This window comes from Vanessa cardui, chromosome 19 (genome assembly GCF_905220365.1).
Source record: "Vanessa cardui chromosome 19, ilVanCard2.1, whole genome shotgun sequence".
In the NCBI taxonomy this organism is placed as follows: domain Eukaryota; kingdom Metazoa; phylum Arthropoda; class Insecta; order Lepidoptera; family Nymphalidae; genus Vanessa; species Vanessa cardui.
Window position 1 is genome coordinate 165398 of NC_061141.1, and position 26678 is coordinate 192075.

The following is a 26678-nucleotide window of genomic DNA, read 5'->3' on the forward strand; positions in this document are numbered from 1 at the left end:
AACTCGGAAGATTAAAACGAAAACGAAATATAGAGCACTCTTTTATTGCAGTGCGCAATAGGTCTTATGGGTTAATAATAACTCGGCGATGTCTTGTTAAAATATTTAGCTTCAGTTCCAGATGTCCCGATTATTATAACTACGATTCCATCTTTTATTGAACCTAATTTAATTCATAAGAATAAATAATTAGGTTATTATCATAATGACGCTATTTAGAAATGTATAAAACAACAAAAACAGCCTGTAAATTTCCCACAGTTGGGCTAAGGCCTCCTCTTCCTTCGAGGAGAAGGTTTAAAACATATTCCATTACGCTGCTTCAATGGGGATAAGTGGAATACACAAGTAGCAGAATTTCTATGAAATTAGAGGTTTTTTTCAGGTTTCCACACGAAGTTTTACTTCATCGCCGAGCACGAGATGAATTATAAACACAAATAAAGCACATAAATATTCAGAGGTGCTTGCCTGCGTTTGAACCCGCAATCATCGGTAAAGATGCCCGCATTCTAATCACTGGGTACAATTGGCTCTTGGGCCAACTCGGGTCTATAAAAAAAATCTCTAAAATGTATTAAACTTATGTATCTTAATTTATGTTTCCTGTGATATAATTTTCTGTTTTTCTAATTCGACATTTCATTCGCTGTGTTATAAATAAAATACTTAACTAAACGACAGCCGGTGAGAGTTTTCCTCGTATAATTCTTTAAAATTATATTTCTTCGAAATTAAATCTTCCATTCAACCTTAATAAAAGTACTTTACCTGAGCTTCAGCAAAAATTTAATATTTTGTGAAAGGAGTAATAAGTGGAACACGTGTTTAATCCCGGGATTCATCTCTAATAGAGCTTTGTGAGTCGAGATGGCCCAGTGGTTAGAACGCGTGCATCTTAACCGATGATTGCGGGTTCAAACCCAGGCAAGCACCGCTGATTCATGTGCTTAATTTGTCTTTATAATTCATCTCGTGCTCAGCGGTGAAGGAAAACATCGTGAGGAAACCTGTTGTGACAAATTTCATAGAAATTCTGCCACTTGTGTATTCCACCAACCCGCATTGGAACAGCGTGGTGGAATATGTTCCAAACCTTCTCCTCAAAGGGAGAGGAGGCTTTTAGCCCAGCAGTGGGAATTTACAGGCTGTTGTTGTTTGTTGTTGTAGAGCTTTGTACATTTTGATAAGAACAGGGAGAGTCGCTCATGATTTACTCTTTATTTAATTCTACATATTTAGCTAGTAGCTTGTATGATGGAATAGTTGACAGGAAATATTTTAAAATCATGTCATTTTTTTAATGGTTAATATTGTATGGCAGCCAATCCGAACAAAGGCATTTCTTTATCATTTCCCGTTCACGTGTAACCTTAAAATTGCAAATGCGAATTGTTAATGTGACAGTGTTTAGAACGCGTGCATGTTAATCGATGATTGTGGGTTGAAATCCGGGTAAGCACCACTGATTGTTCATGTGCTTAATTTGCGTTTAAGAAAGAAGAAAACTGCATGTGTCTAATTTCATACAAATTCTGCCTATTGTCACTAAAAGGCATAGGAGACCTTAGCCCAACAGTGGGAGTTTAAAGGCTATTATTGTTGTTGTATATAAAAGAGGAGCAATGCCTACTCAGTAAAGAAACAGCAAATCTCTAGACATGCGGTAGCGTGTCAAACCCAAGTGAGTTCTAGTAACAGAACTGGCAAGCAGTACCATGTGTAATATTACATGAACCAATTGGAGCCACTTTTGACCCCATCATAACTCTAAAACTATTTGACATAAACATTTCAAATGGTATGGCTCTCATTGCATTCAGGACTGGCCACTGTACTTGGCACCCATTTAGATCTCACTTATTTTGTCATTGTAGTCAACAACCAATCTTGTTGGCTTGTATCTTAATATTGTATGTACTTGGCTCTCATTTTACATTTATATTTTTGATGGGATATGTTAAAGTCATACACGAGCTACGACACGTCGCCCGCCCGCGCTGCGGTCGCACCTCCGCTTGCTCTCGAACTTGTCACTTGTCAGATCGTCGCGTCTTGTTTATTTTTCATGCGAACAATACAATTCACTTTGAACTTGTCGGATCAGATCTTTTGAAACTAAAATTTCTTGTTCAACTGTAGGTGACTTTGAGAAAGAAATACGAACAAGTTTGCAATACTTTTAACTCGAATGTCGATACAAAATGTTTTTAAATGATAATATGAAATGAAAAATAAGTTATATTGACTATACAGTGAAGTAGAGTACAATAGTGTTATTCAAATAAGTCGAGTTCAATTCTCGTCTCAAACGGCAATAAATCGAATTTTTAATCTCTGATTTACTCAAATCTTGGTCTCGCTTTGAAAACTGCAGAGACATATTTGAATTAAGTAAAAAAGTGTCTTCTTGATTGCATTTCAGAAACGATTTCAAGTTGATAACTATTATGATTTCAGATCTTCAAAAAATCGAGCTAAAATTATACAGTTTACATATAACGCCTGAAAATGTATAAGAAAAACTTACTAATTAAAATGACGAGAGAGATTTGAACGTAAGTTGTGAATATTTTGATTAAATTATAAATCCAAATGCCGGTGACAGTGTCCGACTGCGTGCGGCCGCGCCTCGAAGTCTCAGAAATATTTTGTTCATATAATTTATTCTGAATGTATAATGAATTTTGGCTAAGCAAGTTACATTAACACTGAACAAATTTTTGCACGGAGTATTAATCAACATCGCTTTAAACGAAGAAAATGTTGTGCTATTCATGCCCGAAGTTTCAGAAATTGGAAGTAAATATTGTACTGTAGGTGTTTACATTTCGAGAATATATTGTTTATATTTTATATTATGTAAAATTATGATCCTGACGATGTGTAAGATCAACTTGTAGCATTAAATTTAGGGAGGACTGAGACTGTACACCCACGAGCCTTAAAATGACTTCCTGATTCGCCTTGACATAAATTTACACTAAAATAATACATCAAACGTAATTTTAACTAAAACAAAGCGTTCCAAAAAACTAACTGAAATTAGAGATCGAGCATTTCAAAACGCAGATTTTTTTAATACGTGAAATATAATTATTTGCTATGGAAACGTGTGGTCCTTGAGGTAGTTGTGCAAAAAGCTTCATAAAAAGTATAACACCTCGCCTCATTGCTTCAATTGGGGAAAGGAGGAGTTTGTTTTTTGCCCAGAAGATCGGAAGACTGCTAGCATTTTTGCCGCCTTTCCACGCGGTTAAGATTTGTACAGTAACTAGTGTTAGTTCATATTTGTATATATTTAAGCATTTAATGTTATTAATTCTTATGTTATAAATTTTTATTATTTCATAAAAAAAATGACAAAAAAATGTAAAAAGATAATATAAAAAGATAAAATATCTGCGGTTTAATAGAAACGTCGGAGCAGATATTATCGAACAGAGCGTTTATCTGCTCCGGCGCGATCCCCTCTGTCTCAACTTCCAATAAATTATATCAATCCCAGTAACACAATTCTGGAAATATAATTTACCTTAATGTCTTTCATAATACATTTATTTGTGCCCCGATTCTAACAAGCCCGGGCTTAGGGCGGCGGTGTTTAGCAATTTAAATACTGCCGCGACTCAGTTTAAGCCTTCATTTGCCCCTTCGAAATGAATTCATCTAAATAATTAACATTGATAATTGTCTGACGTCCTAGAACCGGATCACTGATACACAGGCCTTTCAGGCAATCGAGCCTTTATATAACGAAGAAAACCTTTGAAGTTGCTTACACTGTTGACAGCTGAGGGCGAAAGTATTGCAACATTAGGCATTAATAGAGCGTCGAGAAACTCCGATCGTAGTTCGCTGACTAAATTGATAAATAAATCTTATTATTCATTAAAAGAGTACTTTTTAGAACAAAATGCCTGAAGTTAGGTTTGGGTTCCAACACAGGACATTAATTATTGTAAAGAACAGCATTGTAAATCTGTTTATTTGAAAAAAGCAACTATACGAGTTTTTTGCCGGTTCTTTTCGCTAGAGGCTGCTTTCCGAAACGGTAGTATTTAATTATAGACGATTCAAAAACGCTTCATTGTGAAATTTACTTAAATTAAATTGATTTGATTTGATTTTGAGATCCATTGATGAACCTTGACTTTGTTGACTAGCCCAGTGCTTGGGGCCACGTTCCCGCACATTGAGTCATAGCAGTTGACATATGTACATTGGTTGAAGACTCGTGCACGAGTGCACGTAAGCGATTTCTTTGTTCAGCTTCCCATTCTCAGTGTTGTTCCTACATTTTGGCGCTAGACGCCGTGTTTGTTCATGTGGTTTTCGACCTAACTTAATAGTTTTAAATGAGATCAAGGCACTTGGAGTTGAACGCACATGTGTGTACTCTACTTGTTGCTGTATAAGCTTCCATTAGCGTTATTTCAATTCTACATATATCGACACTACTTTCGCTGAGCGTCAGTTCGGTTGTTTATTTTCGCGGAAGTACATATTGGTGGTACATTGGCCTGCGGTGAATAGTGTAGAGCGGAGAGCGCTTTCTTGTTTCGTTACTCGCATTTGGTAAATGTCTCGTGAAACAGTTGAACTACTTTATTTGTTCGGTGACGTAGTTTGGTATTGATATATATTTTTCTGTTTTTTATGTTTGTTTGTTGGGCTTAATTGTCACAGTAGACACAATCTACTGTGTGTAAAATAAACTAGATCTATATGCACTTTGGGTGTGTATAGTGTTAATATAATAAAATTTTAGTTTGATTAAATATTAGTGTAATAAATTTGGAAACTGGTCCAGTCTGCCAACTTTGTGTCATAAGATGTTATTGAACTGAATCTTTGACACTGAAACATTTACACTTAGCCAATGACCGCCGGTGACCTTCGAGGGCTTTCAGCGAGCGAAGGAAGTCACCTAGTATACGCCCTCGTACGAGTGCACTAATAAATATGTTTTCAATGCTAACTGACATGAAATCTTGTAACTACGAAACGGAAAGTTGGAAATGTCTAAATACATACAACCGTATATGCATTTAAAAGTTTCTTCTACTTTATTTTACGTGTTTTTGGTATTTTGAAAGTTGAGTGTACCATTGTCTTGAGCCACAAATTGGCAGGTGTTAGTGAGTAAACTAAATTATCATTTATTCTGAACAGAAATCAACAGAGTCCTAATCCCTCGGCAAACAGTTTTGCTTAAGATGATTTTCCCTTTTGTTTTAGTGACAAAAACTTTATTTGATTAGCCGATGGGTGCCGGCTGTGTAGAGGCAGGCGCGTCGTCTTCGACGAGGTCGGGCGGCGACACTGTCAACTAAACTTGCTCCTAGTAAAACTAATTAGTGCATTCCTCAAGTTGCCTCCTTTTTCATCGAACCTCAGAATAATTAATACCGATCGCTCTTCAGATAGTTCCCCCGTCTGCCGGCTTACAAAGTTTTATAGTATGGAAATTGTGGTCATTGCATACAAAACAAAGCGTTTTGTCCTTAATTAGTTACTTTTAATCGCTTGCAGGAAAAGCTTGCAGCGCTTTACGGAGCTTCTATTCCGCAGCGATGGCTCACAACTCTAGATGCGGTCGGCGACGTTTTCCCGAATCTTAGAAGTTTGAAAAAGGTTAACTCTTCTTAAAGTAACAGAATAAAATATAATTTCCCAAACAAAAAGTTTTACGAAAGTTGACAACAACGACGTTGCGGATCAAAATAATATTAACGATGAATCGAATATTTTTAATTTCTCACTCACGTACAAATACTTTTTATTTATTTTCTTGTTGCTTATTATAAATATCGGTTATAACCGAGGATCTCGACATGAATCCGGGAAAAAACGGGATAATTGTTATTGGAATCATTGTTGTTGACAAAATAAACTTATACAACTTTTACTTGGTGGTAGAGTTTGTGCGAGCCCGTCTGGGTAGGTACCACCCACTCATCATTTATTCTACCGCCAAATAACAGTAGTCAGTATTGTTGTGTTCCGGTTTGAAGGGTGAGTGAGCCAGTGTAACTTCAGGCACAAGGGACATAACATCTTAGTTCCCAAGGTTAGTGGCGCAGTGACGATGTAAGGAATAGTTAATATTTCTCACAGCGTCATTGTCTATGGGTGATGGTGACCACTTACCATCAGGTGGCCCATATGCTCGTCCGCCAACCTATACCATAAAAAAAAATACAAGTAATGTGCTTTTCTTTCATTGATAAACTCGTAAACATAGTAGTATTATCCGACTTTAATTTTAAAATTTATAATTTGGTAGGATTTTGTACAATATAGAAAACACGTGGACCCAGCGGTGAATCTAATTCAATAGAAAGCTTAAATCATCTAAATCGGTCGAGCTGTTTTCGGGCAACCGGTGAACATACAAGAGAACGTGCCAAAAGTGGAGCTTCCTCTTTTTTTAACTGTTGGGCTCAGACCAACACCCTTGCAGGATTATTTTCAAAACAAAGATTTTTTTATTTCGTATATGCCTGCCTCTATTTTTATATGTCTTGTTAAGTAGTTATCAAAAACAAAAGTAAGTACACTTCTTCGGTAAATGTTCTTAATCGATTGAAAGTGTTCAAAGTAACATACGACGTGACGTCAGAGTGTACCACGTACATGTGCATGTAGATACATGTAAACGTGCAAACAATACACAATGTACACAATCAGCGAGATTGCGTGCGTTGGTTGGATGGTTCTATTTCGTTATATCGACGCGTTTGCTAGTGTGACCATGAAATTAGAGCCGAAAGCTTCGCGAATTTCCTGGTATTATGAGTATTTATTTTTATTTTAATCACTGAAATTTCGAAATGAGATCTGGAGATACTTCTAAAAAAATGAGATATGTAAGAGCTATTAAGAGATATATAGGAAAAAAATAATAATAATGAAGGAGCTACATAAAGAGCACTCAGATTACGATAAATGATAGAATTTTAATTTTTTTTATGATCTTTTTGATTGTGCTTTTTCATGAAAATTGTTCATAAAATTTTATTTACTTGAATTTGAAAACTTGATCTACCAAAATGACTTCTACAAATCGGCCGCCGCGCTGGTAACACTCGGCTCGGTTCGGGAAATTGGATGGGAGTCAGTCGGTTTGTTGGCCAAATATGACCAGCGATTTGTTTGCGCTCGTCGCTTTTAATCTGTATATTGTAAAATAAACAGTATTTGAACGAGTTTGCCTTTCATCAATATGTTCTATGTAAACAGCTGATTTATGACAACTAACTTGCATGATGCTGAGAGTAGAAAATGAGAGCTTGTGTGTTTATTTGCCCAAACCTTTACTCTAATCGAGTCTAATGATATAAAAACTTTCAATAATATCAAGGAGACGAGCGCTCGTGCTCAGTTTCAAACGAAAACAGAACTCTTAAGTTGTTAATTCAAGTATGGTAGAAGCTCATACACCCGTCATTAGTACAGGCTTAACTTATGAGCACAAGTTAATTTCTTTATGACTTATGTTATTTTTAGGTTTCTAGGAAATCATTGCGAAGTCACTTATCTAAAGATTGATTTTTGTTTTTCAACCAGGAGTTAGTATAGGTATCAAATTTTGTCTTTACGGTTACAGTTTTGCCCGGCGTGATACGGCTCAGAGCTGTCTCCGTGGAGTACAGACTGTTGTTTTGTGCCCCTGTCACTGTTGTCTTTGGTTGTAATAAATTGAAAATTCGAAAAGGATTCAATGTTTCAATATATGATACAGATATTGATCGTTTGTGCTGTTTTGATTAATACACTTGTGACATGTTTTTAAACTGGTGATCCATATTCCACATGTTGTGCAGTTTGATATAGAAAATAGAAACATGTTTGCATTTTGAAATAAATATTTTTCTTGTGTTTATGCCTTTATTCAACGTCACTTGTTAGTGTAGTTTAAATCTTCCAACTTAATTTTAAACTAGTTCCACTTAATTGATTAAGCTGAAAATTGCAACTACTTTTGTTCCCGTTGACAATACAATTTAGTTTAACCAATAAACTTCGCTCGCTCGGGCACGACAGTAATCTTAATTCAAATCAATCTTTACTATAATTAAAATAATGATTATTTAAGGTAAATAAGGTTGATAAATAAAACTGCATTCGGCTTCGAATAAACTTATATTGGACAAACGTCAACAGCGAACGAAGCCCGTCAATGTACATCAACTTTACTAATAAAATACAATTATTCATACATAACTACTGTAATTAATTCAACTAACTATTACATACATAGTTACACCGTCCCTCGTTATATTATCTTATATTCTACGTATACAGATAACGTAAAAATAAATATCTTATTTAAAAACATATAAATTACTCCATACAGAACTGATACAGCGCAACGCTATTTCTAACATTCAGAGTTAGCAAGATGCGGGTCCATTCCGTATGAAGTAACTCAGAATCACACTTAATATGTTAATGTAGTAATCTAGAAGGTGACAATTAGTAAGAGCTATATTTGTACGATTCGTATTAAAGACTTTGTTGAATCGATGATGTTATAAATAAAACAACTAGGAACTGCTACCGCCGAAGTAAACCAACGCTCCGCAGTCGGCTCGCGCTCGGCTGTGGAGAGTACGCGATAGTGACGAAACAGACAATTATTTATTCAAGGACATTATACATCGTAGTTTTGATAAGACTTTAATATAATCTCGTTAGTGTCAGAGCTGCCAGTGGTCTAGGCGTCGTCCCCGGTGGCCCCGTCTGGAAATTACAATATCAAGTTAGCGCTCGCATCGGTGATTACGTTTACAGTACAGCAGCTTCACAACAATTAGTTTAATTTACAGATATTCGGTGCGGTTTGGCAATATATGTTGTACTCCACAAAATATTATAAATCATACTAGAACGAACTACAACACATGTTATTAACACACACCAATGAAGAGCTCCTCTGACCATTTCCTGATTGTATAGTTCGTAAATATCAAAATATAATTGTTCCATAAATATATACAGGTGAGAAACTCAGTAGTTACACTTTTTCAACTGAGTATTATTACCTAAACTTATTAAAACGAGCTACCTTGCTACGGCTGCGTGCATTGATGAATAGAATGTTTTTTGTGGAACTGCTTCTAATTTTTTTTAATTTTATAATATTCTGTGTCTGTGCCTAATATATTCATAAATGATATTTTTCGAAAAGTTAAAGAGTTATGCGATTACGTTTGATAGACATCGGAAGGGTTTGGTTTAATTTCATAAGCCGCTTTTCATTATGGACATTCTGAAATGTGAAAATATTAAAGGATTAATCATACAGATTCGGCGTTGGTCCCTAGCATGGAGGGGGGGAGTTGTGATACGTGACTTACTGTGACCAGCTGTATTTTGGATGGCGACGGAATCCCTTAACTGATCTCACGACCATGTTGTCTCATTAGAGGTCTTTGTTTACATATGTCAACGAAGTATTGGAGTGTTAGTTATTATTCCATCGACGATACGATCTCGTGAATACTAAAAAGCTAATCTTGTAAAGAGACTCTAACGTTTTCTAACATAAAGTATATTTAGATGATTGTTTCTTATACTCGATGCAAGCCTGTCGCTGTTTAATTGCCTCAAATATTATTACAAAAGATGTAACTTTGCTAAGGACAGTGTATTCGATATAGAGAGAGCATGCTGTGCTTAGAAACCGCAAGCACCGCTCGTAAATCCTCGGAATAAGGGCAATTACACACAGGAAAGGCGGATACATAATTAGCGTCATATGCAAATACACTCTCAGAGCGCAGTGTGCGCCGCGGCCGCCCCCTGTCCACTTGGGGGTCAAACAAACGCTTCCGTTTCTCTACAATTAACTTTTATTGTGGTAATTCACTTGCTCTTCGTACGAGATAAATCATTTAACCCTTTGAATTGGTTTATAACGAGACAAGCAAACATCAGATGCGCGTTACGCCTGACATAAACCTTTTATATGCATTGTTACGAATTGAATACATTTCACTTAACCTTTTTTTATGCAATGTATTCAAATTTAAAATGAAACGTTCGTTTTAAATTTGAATACATTGCAAGTAATACGACTTTACCACATCTGTTATATGAGGTTAATTATAGAAAATATTTCATATCCCATGCGATGTCTTCTTCTAGTTTGTTAAAGAGATTACTTCAATTATGTAAAAAGATGTTTTGAACTGAAGGTGTAATTCGTCGTTTGCTAAAACTTTGACGGAACCTGGATTAAAATCTGCGAGTTTTGGTAACGTCGATACGTTTTTATCCCGAGACACGGTCTCCGTGTCGCAGGTGTTTGTTTAATCCACTCGAAGGGATCGGGCGCGCCGTTCGCGTATTTATTTTCTTAAAAAATTACTCATGCTCGTCATTTCGCTTTTTGCGATCCAACCTTTTAGCTTTCCGAGTAATATTAAGTTAGGTCCGATGGAAACGAGCCTCGCAATATCTCGTAGAGCTAAATACCGTAGTCATTTTGCCATATAAATAAGAAATTATTTACAATGTTTCACATTCGTAAAATATCACTACTGTAACCGTCGTATTTACCTCGTATACTAAAAATTTGAAATGTTAATATTTTTAACGTTAGTTTTTATTAAACATCTTGGTATGTTACATCGTTGTGTGCGCAGTGTGTGCTCGCCCTTACGTCGCTTTGGGTTCCGCTATGCTACTTAATATCTATAAAACTGCTTCCTTATCGCTTGACTTTGCTTTGGTAACGCTTCAATGACTGCTCTCGGGATCATCGTATGTTTGGATAACTTCAAAATACTAGTAATATAAATGACAATTTTGTTAGCAAGTGTTCGACTTTTTTGAGTTTTTAAGATTAACCGACTTCGCACGAGTAAAATTCATACAAAGTTACCCCACCCCCTTGAGACGAAATTCCCATCCAATCCAATCCTTTCTTCATGATTGTCTCTGCTGTGAAATGATACCTGCGCTAAATATTAAGTCGTGTACCGACGGTTTCGGATGTCTGATGAGCTAGTGGTATTTCGCTTATATATGTATTTATATAACGACGCGCCATCGAAGTAGTGATTTTATTAACGTATTATTTATAATTACAGTGGCTCACTCATTACTCAAGCCAGGACTCAAATTAATTCAGAAGTGCTAAGAAGTGCTGATTGAAGGAAAACTAAAAGATAGATGACACTTAATAACGAGGCGGGCTAGCACGAAGCGCCCCACCGAGTCTACTAGACATTCATAACTACAACTAGAAGACAGAAAATGTGCTTGGTGCAACAATAACACACTGTAATGCATAAATCTATATTATTAGTAGTAGGTACTAAGGATACATAGGCCTTCTCCTAATTTATTTTCCATGGAAGTATGTAAATCGGAAGTCTTGAAAGTAAAAAATTAAAAATAATGACCATATTTGCAAATAATATAACATTAATATACGTAAACCCGTCAGACAGTGGAAAGATTAAGGTGAAAGAGTGAAAAGTGCTGCAGTGTAAGAACGCTAGAGTGAGATGAAAGGTGGTGCCGTAGAGAGGTCGGAGAGACTGGTGCTTTCTGCTTCTAACATCAAACACACATCTACTGAAGAGAGCGGAGAAGAAACTAGACATCAATTCTACACAGACAGCTCTACTGGGGAAGGAGTGGTTGCGAGTAGAAGGTGCGGTGCAGCGCTGTGCGGAAGCGGCGCGTTACCGTGTTCCTCGTCCAGGGGCTGGTCGTTCGCCGGAGACCGCTTGCCCCACATGCCCCTCAAGTTCGTCCAGCCGGGCTCCCTCTTCCAGTAATACGCTCCTGTTGGTTTGCTTCCGAGTTACTTCCCACTCAATACGCTTCAACGAACTACTATACTACTAGAAATTATTTATTTCAGCTTGAATAAAAACGTTGGCACAGGGATGACAATTGGAGCCAATGATAATATTTTTGTAGTTATTATATTTGCACAAATTAAATATCGTTTATTAAATAATTTTGTGAAGGTGCCGGACCGGTAGAACGATAGTACCTTTTTAAGATTCTAATTATTAAGAACTAAAATAAAATAAAAGTATGATTTAATATTGAATTGTAATTAAAAGGCAATCAGAATACTTTTAAAGGCTTTTGAGAGTCGAGAGCGCGACTGACAGCGAGTGGCGACGTTCAATAAGATTCATTTCAAAAGATTAATCCCGATTTGTAAAATAATGAGATTCAAATAAGTCCAATTCGTCGCCCAAAAATTAATCAAGTATTTTTTAAACTGTTAAATGTTTTATGGCTTTTGCTAGTCCCTTAGCGCTGGAACACTTAGTGAAATGTTTTATGAGTGTTCCTACCATATACAATTTTTATTTAATTTCTATTATGAACTTATCCATGTACCATATTCATTTTTCAATGAATGCCCCACTTGCCCCACATGCCTCTCAAGTTCGTCCCTCGTCATTTTAAAAAGGCTATCATGGACCTATGTACGCAGCTATCATCATTATGGACTGTTCATATTTAAACAATTTAAAATCACCCTTAATGCAAATATTTTCGCAGCACTCTATACATTGGTCTATGAACGTTTGTGACAATGATAAAAACCGCACCAGCATTAACAGTAAGAAAAGTTAAACTTTAACGACAGTCGGGCTCGAGCTACGGATCCGCCATTTATATTAATGACAAAAGTATTTTATTATCTTAAAGAATTTTAGCAATAAAAAGACTTATTTAATTAATTGTATGATAATGTATATACAACCGATTAAATAAATAACCCCGCTAATAAATATCTCGTTGTTTTTTAATCTGTGGCAACTAATATATTTCTCAATTAGAAAGTGCCAAGGTATTTCAATATGTCGACATGCCTTAGTGTTTGCATTTATCACAAATAATAATTAACGCTACTAAATCATGTTTTATGCGCCTCTCTCAAAGTTATTTATGATCTAAAGCTGCGTCTCGTATCAGGTTAAAATTAAGACCTAAGTGTCGCCTTAGTCTAAGACATTTTATATGACTTTATAATTTTAATACTCCTTTCTTATATTAAATAAAGCAGATGAGAGGAACATTTCTATTAATATAAAAAGTCACAATACATAAATAGAAGTTGAAAAAGAAAATCGAATTCCACAAGAAAATAAAAAAAAACATTCATTTTTTGTTAATCTCTATGGTTTGTCGTAAAATTAAAATCATTTACAATTAATACGTCCACTTTAAGAGGATACACGAGGATTTCGGAGTAACGACGCGGTGCGAAGTTCTGTAGCGGTTATATTTTAACTTTTCGATTTAGACGCGTAATAAATAATATTAATTGTCGTCATTATTGTTAAGGTTAAACGACTCCGAGGCAATCGTGGAATGGTAATTGGTTCGAAGGAAACCGGCCGCGATCGCGAATCAATCTGCTCGACGCGATCACATCAATCAGTGCAGTCAATAAAATGTCTTCTGTATTTAATGTCTTTTGCCATTGTTCTAGTCTCACATTTAAAAGTAATACCGGTACGAACAAGTTTTCTATGCGAAATACACTGGCGTTACAGTTATTAATACATAAACATTAATTTAATTAAATTTATAAAAATGAAATTACTATTTAGTTTGATGGTAACCTATTTGTTATTCTTATGTATATCTTATGTTGTTATGATATAATTCATTTTATTTTTATATACTGCAGTCAATTTAATTGTTTTAATATATAATACAAAAAATAGTATGAATGCATAATCAAATTCATGTTACACCTTTTAGAGCAACAAAATTATAGTATCGTATTTAATTTTAGTCATTTTTTTAAATAAATATTTTTTACATAATCGCACATAGTTGAAAGTAAGAATTGCAATAATGCACGCTTAGAATAATGATTGGTACTTTTCGCTGTAGATATTAATTATAGCAAACTTAAATAGCTCCCAGTGAATGAAACGCTCGCTTTAAATAGCTTTTTAAATTAAAATGGGTCATGAAAAAAGTGATACCGCGCTGACACACTTGACACCGCAGTATTGCGTTCCTCTTCAAACAGTAACTACTCGCATCTGACGTTCAAAAGTAGAAATGAAATGCTTCACGGCTATATTAGCGTCGGGCTTACCGCCGCGAGTATATCGCATGAATTTCGTCGCCATTCAACCTCGGAAACTCGTTCGAGTTGATGTCGTATGGCACACATCGCATACAGCTTCCTATCTAAATAATTTCTATAAACTTTCAACCAATAAATGAATCACAAAAAACACAGATAGCCTAAAGGGATCAAATATTATATACGACAAGGAAGTGCTTTTTAATTTGATAATTATTCATTACAATTATGACTTAACTACCTTCAGTATTATGTGAATAATACACAATATTTAGTGGCGAAGATCAGTTTTTTAATTGTAATATTATTCACGACTCTGTAATAGTAGTAGAAATTTATCACTTTCGTTATTACGTAATGCCAATAGCTCGATATCTGTAATGTCTAAAGAGTTAGGTTTAAAGGCAAAGCTACAAAGCATTACCGCTGTTGTACTGCGCCTGCTTCATGGGTCGCTTGCCCCAGGCGCCGTGCAGCGACGACCACGCTTTCTTTTCAGGAGCGTCCATAGCTAAGCGATCAGCTTCCACCTGAACACAAATGAGTACATTTTGATTGTTATATAAAACACTAGCCTATTAATAAATCTCATAGTTACGTCTGATAACATATGTATATAAAAAATAAATAATATATAGATATATAATATATAAAAAAAAATTTACAAACGTTTATTTACATCCAGAACAAATAAATTTAAATTTTATCAAGCGTCAAAAACTTAAAATGAATAATTATTTGATATGAAATTTTATCAATTTTGATCGTCTTCATTCAATTCCTAAAACATGACAATTCAAAAGTATTCTAAAAGATCCTCCTTTGTTAATATTATTGTAATTTAATAATTAATTAAACACCGAAGAATATTCAAATAAAGTTTTTATTAAAAATGGAATGTAATAATCGATTCTTTAATTTATTGGACTTTAGATTCTTTAATGCATGTTTTGTGTAGGTGTAGGTGGGAAAGTATTGCGACCGTATGGGACGCGAATGCCAGCACAGCAATTAATCTCGGCCGGAGAATTATGGCGACTGTGATCAGCGCCGATCCAATATGTTTCATGTAATAATTCACCTTCCGACCGCCCCTGTACATCCACTCCGGTAAACCTTTACAGTCCACAATAAGATACGAATAAAATTGCGCAACAATGAACAATTTTTATGGTTATCTATTTAACATGACTTATTTATTTTGCGCTGAATGATAGTGTCTTAATAATTCGTAATTATACATACCTAGTTCATATAGATAATACTTTACTAATTAGTATAGATATTTTAAATAAATTAAAATTTTAACATAAAAAAAACCGACTACAAACAAACAACTATTTTAAAACAAATAAATATGCACTAAAAAGTAATAAAATAATCGCGTATGCAACATATTTTTTAGAGTCCTACATAATGGAAATTTAAGACTTATTATCGTTTTCATATGAATACCATCATCAGAACTAGACAAAATTAAAATGGGACCACACGGGAAGCACTAGCCTTCAAACAAAAAAAAAATATCGAAATCGGTCCACCCAGTGAAAAGTTATAAGGTAACAAATATAAAAAAAAATACAGACAAATTGATAACCTCCTCCTTTTTGAAGTCGGTTGATAATCTCGGAATAAAAATATCAGAATATTATTCACTGGGATAAAACATACGCCTCTTGGCCTTAGTTTTTTATAAAAACTCATAACGGAACTTTAAAAAAAACCTGCATATGCAGGAAGAAATATTCCATACCGTCGCGCAAAGTACCAGCGTGTTAGAATAAACTCAAAAATGTACCTTTAAATATAAATGGGCAAAAAGAACAAGAGAGCATTCAGAATTATATTAGTCGGTCGTTTGTCGCTCGCCTCCCGTTTGAGTTCAATTCACTTTTTCCTGAACGCTAATGAGTTCAATTCATTGTAAAATCATCTCCTGTAGCTCAAATCTGTGACCTTCGTGATCATTATTTTTATTGGATGGTGTCCTCTAATGGATACAGGTTTCCTTTTAGATGTAAATAATATCCGTGTTGTTACTTATTATTATATAATGCTATTCATATAAAAAACCTATTCTGTAGAGCACTTACCTGTTGGACAGGGATGAGATGTTCGTAGGCGATTTCGTAGTCTTCGTAGTCGGGTTCAGGTCCGGATCGTTTGCCCCAAGAACCGTGGAAGTTTGACCATTTCTCCTAAACATAGATGCATTCGTTTAACTATAATATAAGTACAAATTTATTTGTTACTTAGTTAAATTTATTTGTAAGTTATGAATAATACATACGGGTGCTCGTTTGCCCCAAGCGGAGCTCATGTCTTGCCAGCCGCGCTTGCCCCACGCAGAGCTCATGTCTTGCCAACCACGTTTGCCCCAAGCAGAGTTAAGGTCTTGCCAGCCTCGCTTGCCCCATGGAGTCTGGTATAAATCCCTCCATGCGCGTTTGCCCCACGCGGTATTCAAATCTTGCCAACCTCTCTTACCCCAGGCTGAATTCAAGTCCTGCCAGCCGCGTTTGCCCCATGCTGAGTTAAGGTCCTGCCAGCCTCGCTTGCCCCAAGCGGAATTCAGATCTTGCCACCCACGTTTGCCCCAGGCGGAGCTCATGTCTTGCCAGCCACGTTTGCCCCACCCGCCGCCGCCATGGAGACTTGACCATGCTCTTTTATCTTCTTCCGTTAGTTCCATGTCAGTGTCCGACTGGAAGAAATGTCAGATTGAGAAAAAAATATGCCACCAATGTAGAGAATCTGAAACCGTGTGCGGCTAATACGATTCGGCTACTTTGTTTCCTTTAGCGTAATTCTATTTGATAGATTTCCATAAAAAATTACAAATCTAATTATTCGTTTAATATTTGGTAGTAGGACTTCAGACAAGCACCCACTCATCACATATTTTATCGGCAATTAATTATCTTAAGAGATGAGTTAGTTTATCGAAGATTCAAAAACGCTTCATTGTGAAGTTTACTTCAATAAAATTGATTTGATTTGATTTGATCACAAAACATCAGATCTATTAACGTTTGTGACACATTGACGATGGAAGGAATTATTAATATTTCTTAAGCGATAAAGTCTATGAAGCGTAGTGACCTGTCGACCGAAGGGCACATTAGTCCGTCCGCTAATTACACTTAAAAAAAAGTGCTGTCATATGATACCTACATCATAAGTGTGTATATGTCCATTATGTTGGTAAATGTTCCGTTGTGTACTTTAATCGTTTATTTATCGCTTCTAGTAGATTACCCTTATTTTATTTGTCCTTCGAGCGCATTAAGCATTCAATACAAATCATCTTGTAGCGAGGCTCTCGTTATTTATGTATAAGACATTAAGCCACTTTGATTCGATGCTCGTCGAGACGATAGCGTTCCTTTTGTAATGGGGCGGATTATATCGTTGTTTCTATTAGATTAGTTGCCGAGTATTTGAATCAAAGCTTTGTTTTAATTGGGAAAAATCGGTTTTGTTAGCAACGCATGAACGACTTCGCAAAGTTACGCCGTTGGCTCGGAATGTTAATTGTGTTAGCCTGGTGGGCCTCGCCTCTCAAATACGTAATCTTTCACAAACTGCGGCTTTGGTCGTTTGTAAAAGATTACTTAATGTTATTCTAGACGGATCATTCCCAAGTTATTTGATGTTTGAAACTGTATTATTTTTAACTCGGCGGCAGATGTTCGCTGCATGAGTCAACAATGATTTCGAAAACGTTTTTCACAAAATAAATTAAATTGAATTTAAATACTTGACGCGATCGCGAAACCGTCTATCGACTGTACGAAGAATTCACAAACAATCAAGTCGGTAAAAGCTTTCCCTTCCGTTGTTTCATCTTCACCGCTTGTATTTGTATACATTTTTTAGGTTTTAAACTCGCTTTGAGTCGAACAATGCGTTCCTTTCAAGTTATTTAACTGCTAAGAACAAAAGCAGTCTGCGGCGGTAATAGGTACGGCGGTACGGCTTGAAATGTTTAAGTTGTACTTACACTGAAGCTAAAAAAGCAAATTAATTCAAACTATGCGCTGAGACTGCACAACGGTTGAAGGAGTAATTACGTCACTCAGTTCTTGTGGGCCATAATTAAACTCTTGTTGTCTCTATAACTTAAGTACCTCGAGTTTTTCTGAGAAGTGATTTTCTTGTCTATGATGATCTCGTCCCCTTACAAATAGTTTGAACCGCTACGAGAGCGTCCCAAACATCCGTTTCCGAGATTTCCCATTTTATAATGTCCGCGTCCAGTGTTTACTATGCAAATCGTGAGATATGAATTATACGGCGCCAGAGGGAATTTTAAAAGATTTAATGTGCGAAAGCTTTTTATCTTTAAGCCCGCAATGAAACCGCTTATACTGAATAAACATACATTAGCCTCTTTAGAGACATTAAATTTGTATTAAAAAGAATAGCATTTCGAATTTATAAAAGATAATTTTCTGACAAAATTCGTTCTACAAATATTTAGTTGAGAAAATTGATGTTGTTTAAATGATAAATGTCGCCGTTAAAATTAACAGCGCGTGAGATGCGGGAACAGACGGGCTGCCTCATGTCACAGGCGGCGGCGGGCCGTCGCAGGGAGCGGGTGACAACCTGACTTGTACGAGTATTCATACTAGATGCAGCCCGCGGCTTCGCTCGGGTTATAGGAGGTTGTATGTCTTGTGTCAGGCAAAAAAGTAGCCCATGTCCACCCATATTTTCTTCATACCAAATTTGTTTGTCTCTCTGTCGTTCTTTCACAACCAAACCAATTAACTGAATTTGATGAAATTTGGTGTGAGGCAAACTTGATCTCCAAGAAAGGACATAGGCTACTTTTTTGGCTAATACGTGACAACCTACATCCTAAAACGCGAGCAATGTCACGGGCGACTACTAGAATTAAATAACTTTGTTTTGGAAACGAGCTCTCCTTGATTTTATCACATTCATATTATCTAAATCAGTAACATTCGGAGACCGCCTCTCCCTTAGACATCCACTTCATTGACATTACAACTGATTTAATGAAAATTATAGCGGTCAAATATTTCAGTACATTGAAAATATTCGATTTCCGGTAAGCTGTCCACTCGTCGCGGCTCTGACAAATGTTGATGGCAAAACGTACTATTGAGATTTATTCTTCGAGGCGTGGACAAAACGAGTCAACGGAAATAAAAAAAAATGGTTCACAAAGAACTAAGAACCGTGGAACAGTTTTCAAATGTACTTGATATTCTTTAGGTATTTATTTCAATACAAACGTAGTATTTGCATATGCGTACTGGCTGCCATGTGGCGTAGTGCCTTCTTAAACGAACTAGAGTAAAGGTAACAGTAATAACAGGGTGCTAAATATACTACAGATACAGAACTTGTTTATTTACGACATCACATTAGACATTTCTAAAATAATCAGCGTTTCTTTGCTATATTGTCCATGTATTATATACAAAAACCTTCCTTTCGAATCACTCCATCTATTAAAAGCCGTTGCGTAATTTTAAAGATCTAAGCATACATAGGGACAGACAGCGGTAAGTACTTTGTTCTGTACTATATAATGAAGCATATATTCCGAAAGGTTCTTACGACTCTTATTCTCAAAAAATGATAATTTAAATGAACACTAAAGCGCGTCAATAATTACTTAAAAAAAGAAAATCTTTTGACAGACAGTCAATGGGTTGTATTTATATTTGTTATGATTAGGTACATAATACTTTTTACGCTCAACGTTATAATGTCACATCCAGTAGGTCGTGTGGTTTGTAGTTATATACATAACTAGTCCAGAATGTGAACCCAAGTAAACCCACGCTGTATATTAGTATGTATGTGCTGTCTCGTGTCCATTTACGCCGAACACAGTCGAGTTAAGGTCCGAGCGTAATCTAATCATAATCAGATTGTCTGTCTGTGGATCGCTGATATATCCATTGTCTTGCTGTTATTCGCTCCGTGCCGGGAATGCTGAGTGCTCTTAAACGCTTCGTGGGCCTTCGAGCTACCGGCGAGAGCAGTGCGCCGCGCTGATCTTCGGTTTCACTAAACTTGAGATTAGTCTGCTTATATTCTTTGATTACATTCTGTGATCACAACTCGTTCAACCGATTGTTTTTTACATACGAATTCTTACTTGCGTTTGTTTTTATTAGCAGATCTGTTCTCTGTCGTAGTAAGTATATAAAGTATGAATTTGAACTTGTCTTGAGTTGAGATAAAACTGAATTGCTTATATGTTTTTTTGAGCTTGTATTGTTTAAATTTGCATTTTGTAGGTGTTCTCAAAATAACAAATACCAGTTCGCCATCAACTCAGTGAGATGTGCTCTAGATCGCTTTGAAATAATAACCACCTTTAATATAATAATATAAAATAGTCAACGTGAGTCGATGGAACTCGGCGCAGACACATTTCTTATTGGAGACATGACATGAATAGCTTTACAAGTGAAGTGACAATGTTATTAGAGTATTTGCGCGAGGCCGGTACATGACAAGACACTATTAAAGTCCGTCCGCTGCGGGCGCGTCTCACGGCGCGGACACTGATTGTCTGAATGTGCGCCTTTGTTCGCGTAATGCGCTCGCAATACACCGGCTACGGTAATTAAACTCTTTTGTGCATACAGGCCATGGTTCAAGCCTTTCTGTTTCGCGGACAATAAAATATTGGCCCATAGTTGTTCCTCGTAATGCAATTATATCATTCAATCCGTCTATTAATTCAACTGAAATATTTTAACTAACAATAATATCATCGCTAATTAAAAGAGAAGAGTAGTGACGCAGTAATTGGTTATTCATTATTAGTAAATATAGGATAGATGTTGAATTTTATCAGTAAAAAGTGTATGATTGTAGTAACAAAGGTTCTGAATGTTTTTGAATGTGTGTCGGTGTGCGATGAGTGTTCTATTCGATGTATAGTGTTGGGGCTTGAAGGTGGTGCTCACTTGAGGCGGAGGCGCGTCGTGGGGAGCGTCGGCCGCCGCCGCCACCGCCACCGCCAGCGACAGCGCCACACACAGCGCAGCTACGCAGCAACGCATCTGAAACGACGACCAGACATCACTCCATCTGCACGAAACGCCATTTTTTCTTGATAAAAACACACGCTCGTGAAGCGACGTCACGAGTGATTGGTTTATACGCTGCAGGTTTTATATAAATACTCAACACGAGGCTTTAAAATGTCAGACGAGTGGGCGAAGCGGGCGAGGATCAGCTTCGACTCGCATTACACGTGATATGAAATCGATACTAAAACACCAAGTGCACGCATTAACATTACACAGCCGGAAGACCAGGCCCGCGCCGGCGCCATTGCATTTTCATGTTTTCATTTGTGTTTGTAATTAATCTCTTTATGTTTGTAATTAAACTGGATCTCTGCGATGGATTTCAAAATGAAACAAAAAATACTATGTTGATTACTCACTCCCACTACCCAGACGGGGCAGCACAAAGCGCTACGATCGAGTAGTAGTTAGACGACACTCTATTTTCAAAACAATTCTTATTCAACACCGACAGACGAATCGACGACCATAGAGTATGCAAGGGCTTGAACCCGCAATCATCGGTTAAGATGCACGCGTCCTAACCACTGCGCCATGTCGTTCTCTCTTTATATATATTTAAATTTGATTGGTAATAAATGTATTTAAATCAATTACGTATTTTATTTGAGTAAAAGTACGGCCACTGTGTTTCTTGGCCGTTATTTTCAAACGTGAGCTGAGATGGCCCAGTGGTTAGAACGCGTGCATCTTAACCGATGATTGCGGGTTCAAACCCAGGCAAGCACCACTATATACATAATGTGCTTAATTTGTGTATATAATTCATCTCATGCTCGGCGGTGAAGTTTCCTTCACCGCCGAGCATGAGATGAAACCTGCGATGAAACATCGTGAGGAAACCTGCATGTGTCTTATTTCATCGAAATTCTGCTACATGTGCATTCCACCAACCCGCATTGGAACAGCGTGGTGGAATATGTTCCAAACCCTCTCCTTAATGGAAGAGGAGGCCTTATCTCAGCAGTGGGAAATTTACATTCTGTTACTTTACTTTTACTTTTTTTTTTACTTTATTTTCAAACTGACTGTAGCTTTACATTTTATGTATACAAATTAATGTAACAAACTTAAAAAAAAAAATAAAAAAAAAATGATCCCGCTGAGTTTCTTTCGCCGGTTCTCAGGTCTGAGGTGTTAAACTCCGAACCGGTGGTAGATTTTTGACTATCAATAAGAAAGTTTTAACATTTCTATTTTGAATAAAGATTTTTGACTTTGACTTATGAGTTCAACAGAGATGTGAATGGTTTGTGAGTGGAGTGAAGTCTGGAAGACTTATATTTATGAGAATCACTTTAGGATTTTAAAAAAGGTATCTAATTATGTACAATAGCGTCCGATCGCTGTTAAGTGCGTATACGACAATATCCTCTTTGAGCAATGCGTAGAATGGCAGGGGTCAAGTGACGTCGGCGCTTTAAGGAGCAGGTCAGGTTTGTCCTACTAGGTATATACTATGTATAGTCGGTATCTATTTAAAGGCGACCCACTCATAATAGATAGTGTCATAGTTTTTCTTTTAAATCGTTTTTATTAAGTCCTACCAGGTTATATAAAGGTCAAGATTTTTACGACCGTTGTTATTTTATGTTTTATTAAAATGAGTTTCGAACATTGTCGTTGGGGCATTTGTTAAATTGATGCATTTTTTGTTTAATTCTCAGTGCTTAGACAGTTTTTATCTGTTAAAAAATATTTTAATAAGAACGAACATTTATTTGATCTTTATGTGTAGATTATATTATCACAAGAATCAATAGTGTGTGACTTTTAATTTTAAGATTTGTCACACATTAACAGCTTCAGCTACTTACATTGGGATCAGAGTAATGTATGTGATGTTGTCTCATATTTATTTATTATATATAGGTAATTGCAATTCCGTCGAATTTAACTTGTTGCAAATACTCTAAAAACTGATAACAGCTGAAAGTACTAAAATTTTTCTTACCATGATTTATATGGATAATATTGCTGTTATTAATTAATCAGCACGTTGTTTCGTAATAACTCTTATTTAAGGCAGCTCGTGCTGCTGGAATTAATTTCGAATCAGTTCGTAGCTGTAAGATTAAGTACGCGATAAGCAGTGTATCGGAATCGACTCGAGGGCAAAGTTCGATCAGCTGTGGCGCGGGCTCGATATATTCACTCGTACCGACAATCGATAGTTGATAGTTGTCGATTACGCGGCGGTCGCTTTGACACGCGACGCGGGCACCGCAGCTAACTCCCCGAGTTAGTTGCGGCCGCGTCGGGGTTACTCGTGATCGCGAACTTTACGGATTAAGTACACCTATGAATTTGTAGATCATTTGACGTTCGGATTTTATCGGAAATAAATATAGATTAATTCTTACATTAAAACGTTCGTTATAATTACTTTTTAAGGTAATAAATATAGAATGCAACACTTGTGGCCCCATGGCTAAATTAGGGTTTAAAGATTAGAGAACACAATTGAACACTTACATTTTTCAATAGAGAAAATACACTCAAGCAACTTGAACTTAAAATAAATTCATAAGTAAAACATGTTTTGGTTTGTAATTCGGAGCGGCGAGCGCTGCACGTGCGAGGTAATCTTATATATTAATAGCGTAAGCTGATTTTTGTCGCAGTTATTGTGAGACGAAAGCTGCACGTTATGGTATTTTTAGGAGATTCATGCCTTAAATGTGCAGAAACTAAAGAGGGTACTTGATTGATATTTAAATTTACTAAACTGTAGGCAACGGCTATTGCTGTATAGAAAACAAAACACAAAAGTGCGAACAAACGAAGTCATTTTACAATTAAATTAAAAAACAAAACCTGACTACTGATAGGTTTCAAAATTTGTAAAAATCAGTTGAATAAACTTTCGCGTGGGACCCACTTGTGTGTTTTAAAGATTTCGAGCAGCAACGAACTTTGTATGAAACTTTGGATGGAATACTGAGGTAGAGAGACTTTGAGTCAGTGAAATCGAATTCGAGTTCGAATAAGCACCATCAATGAGAGTTATAACTGAATATAACCCAAAGGACTGATAGAGAGCCATTCGAATTCTACGTTACATTCAGAGAGTTCTGGTCATATTGGAGATCTCTAAATAATTATGCAATGCTTACAAATATTTGTTCTAAGATAAGATTCAGTCAAAGCTAGGGATATTATTGTATCCCATAAAATAACATTAATATTATAATTTAATTTTAATCTGTATATTACGACTCTAAAGACTTATTCGAATAACATTTATGAATATCTCTAAGATGATGACTGACTGAATTACTTTGAATTAAATTCATCGTCTCAAATGAAGATCTAATCGTCCTAATAAGTTCAATTCGAATGTTGATAATAAATCAAACGGCAGTGATGTACAAATGTGACCTTTGAATTCCGCTCCCCGCGTTAAATAACATACTAATTAAAGCGTATTAGTATTTACATTTGTGAAGCCGTCGCCGAGAGCGCGTCGTCAAAGTGACCGCGGCGCGTGCAATCAATATGATTCATGGAATTATTTTGTACCGGCTGTAATGTTCAAGTAAATATTATTCGTACGCTTACGTAACGATAAAACGGACACTCGTTTGATCAGATCGTGCATTTTACGGTTTGATTAACGCGATGGTAATGTTGACTCTGAACCAATATTGTTTGTTAGCATTAAGTATTTTACAACTAAATGAATCGTAGCTGATCGGATCGTTTGTGTTATATGAGCGAGATTTACTTCATTTATTTATCAATTCATTAATGGGTTAATTTCTTGCTAGGGCGAGGGGATGGCTTGAAAATATTTTAATCAACTTTCCATAACCATATACTCTACTAGCTTTTAACCATTTCAATGCGAAATATAGTAATGGTCTTAAATAAGTTATAAGTTTTATTAATTATTCTTACACAGTTTTAACCTCTTAAATAGAAGGAGATGTCAGTATTCTACGATAGATTAGCTGAAAGGTTGTACAACAGAATTAGCATCAATATCACGAAGACATAGCTAACGTAACGCCTGCCACACGCGCGGTATAATTACTCAATAGTCTTTGATACATATTAGTTAACAAGCCGTTCACGTAAAAACAACTCATGCGTTTCCTGAACTACGGAAGCTGAACAGTTGGAGCGAGGAGTTGAGATCAAACAGGAGCGAGGAACTTGCCGCGCACGCGACTAACTAGGATTTAGAAACTTATGCAAGTCTCAATTCACTGCTATTCGATTTATTGCTGTTGATCTCTTAGAATTTCAAACCAAGTCTTTCGTCTTAAATACAGATAGAGGAAAGCTTATAGAGTTTAAATATGATATTTTAAATGTGTATTATGAAGGTCGAAATAGCGCACCCTATGATCATCTTCACTCATAGACACTGCCCGTGAACACTCTAGATCACTGACTTCAAACTGGCGGGTGCAATATAATATGTGATTTGTCCATATACATAAGAAATCTTTTTTAATTATTTAAAGTAAGCGGCGGACTGAAGACTTGTTTTCAAATCCTATCTTTCTAAGTACAATAATTCACAAATGAGATTAAAATTGTGCTTATTTTCAATACCTTATTGTGTGGTGTCTGATACGAATGTTAGAAAGCTGCATACAATACAAAACAAATACAAACAAGTAGTCGGATAAGTCGTTGCAACGCTATTCGAGTTATTTCAATGCGAGTACGGGACTCGTGATGCGATTATATCGCGCATTTTCACGAATAACTTACTTAACAAACGTCACAGTTTGTTACGATCTATAACATTATAATTCCACTGAAAATTTTCAGTGATTTTACGTGCCTCGCAAAATCACTCGCAATGGCGCCACATGTCAGGTGAAAACAGTCTGCGATACATGAAATGTCAAGTAATAAATACTGATGGTATAGTTAGCGTCGTTATGTTTGTGTGTCTCGAGTTTGCGAGCGCTTCAAGCGCTTCAGATTCTTTCATCGACAGCCTATTGTTTGAGACTGTTGAACTCTTCGATCAACCATAGAACAGTGGGTTGCTTTACAGGTAGAAAAGTTGCTACAAGTTTATTCAATCATATGAGTCTAGTGATTTGAGTATATAATAAATAATAATACATTTATAAATTACACTTTTAGTGTCGACGCCAACAAAACAGATGAAACCATGAGAGGAGATCAAATATTATCGGATTAGGTCCTGATGCGACCGGAAACAAATTCAATGCAACAGATGTACATACAATATTATACGCCTTGATTTTATAAATCTTTTCAATGATTGATATATAATTAATTATTGACTCATTAAACTAATATTTATGAACGAAGGATAACCAATACAGTAATTGTATCATCAAAGAACCGTTATTTGATAATAAACGAATAAACTGTAGAGTTGAGATGTCCCAGTGGTTAGAAAGCGTACATCTTAACCGATGAATGCGGGTTCAAACCCAGGCAAGCACCGCTGATTCACGTGCTTAATTTGTCATTATAATTCATCTCGTGCTCAGCGGTGAAGGAAA

General features: G+C 36.2%; 1 protein-coding gene across 3 annotated transcripts in view; it reads right to left on the reverse strand.

Annotated features, from left to right (window-relative positions):
• Positions 1 to 8150: 8150 nt before the first annotated feature.
• LOC124538082 (prothoracicostatic peptides) overlaps positions 8151 to 26678 on the reverse strand; it is a 60495-nt gene continuing 41967 nt past the window's right edge. The window contains exons 2-7 of one of the 3 annotated variants that reach the window (XM_047115086.1): positions 21055 to 21150; positions 16383 to 16796; positions 16186 to 16290; positions 14517 to 14622; positions 11707 to 11805; positions 8152 to 8748 (exon numbers count right to left, since the gene is read on the reverse strand). In XM_047115086.1, coding sequence (XP_046971042.1) covers positions 8723 to 8748; positions 11707 to 11805; positions 14517 to 14622; positions 16186 to 16290; positions 16383 to 16796; positions 21055 to 21150 — 846 coding nt within the window. In that variant the 3' untranslated portion in view covers positions 8152 to 8722. Of the gene's footprint in view, positions 8749 to 11706; positions 11806 to 14516; positions 14623 to 16185; positions 16291 to 16382; positions 16797 to 20454; positions 20659 to 21054; positions 21151 to 26678 lie in introns of those variants that run through there. The other 2 variants (XM_047115088.1, XM_047115087.1) reach the window with 2 other exon arrangements.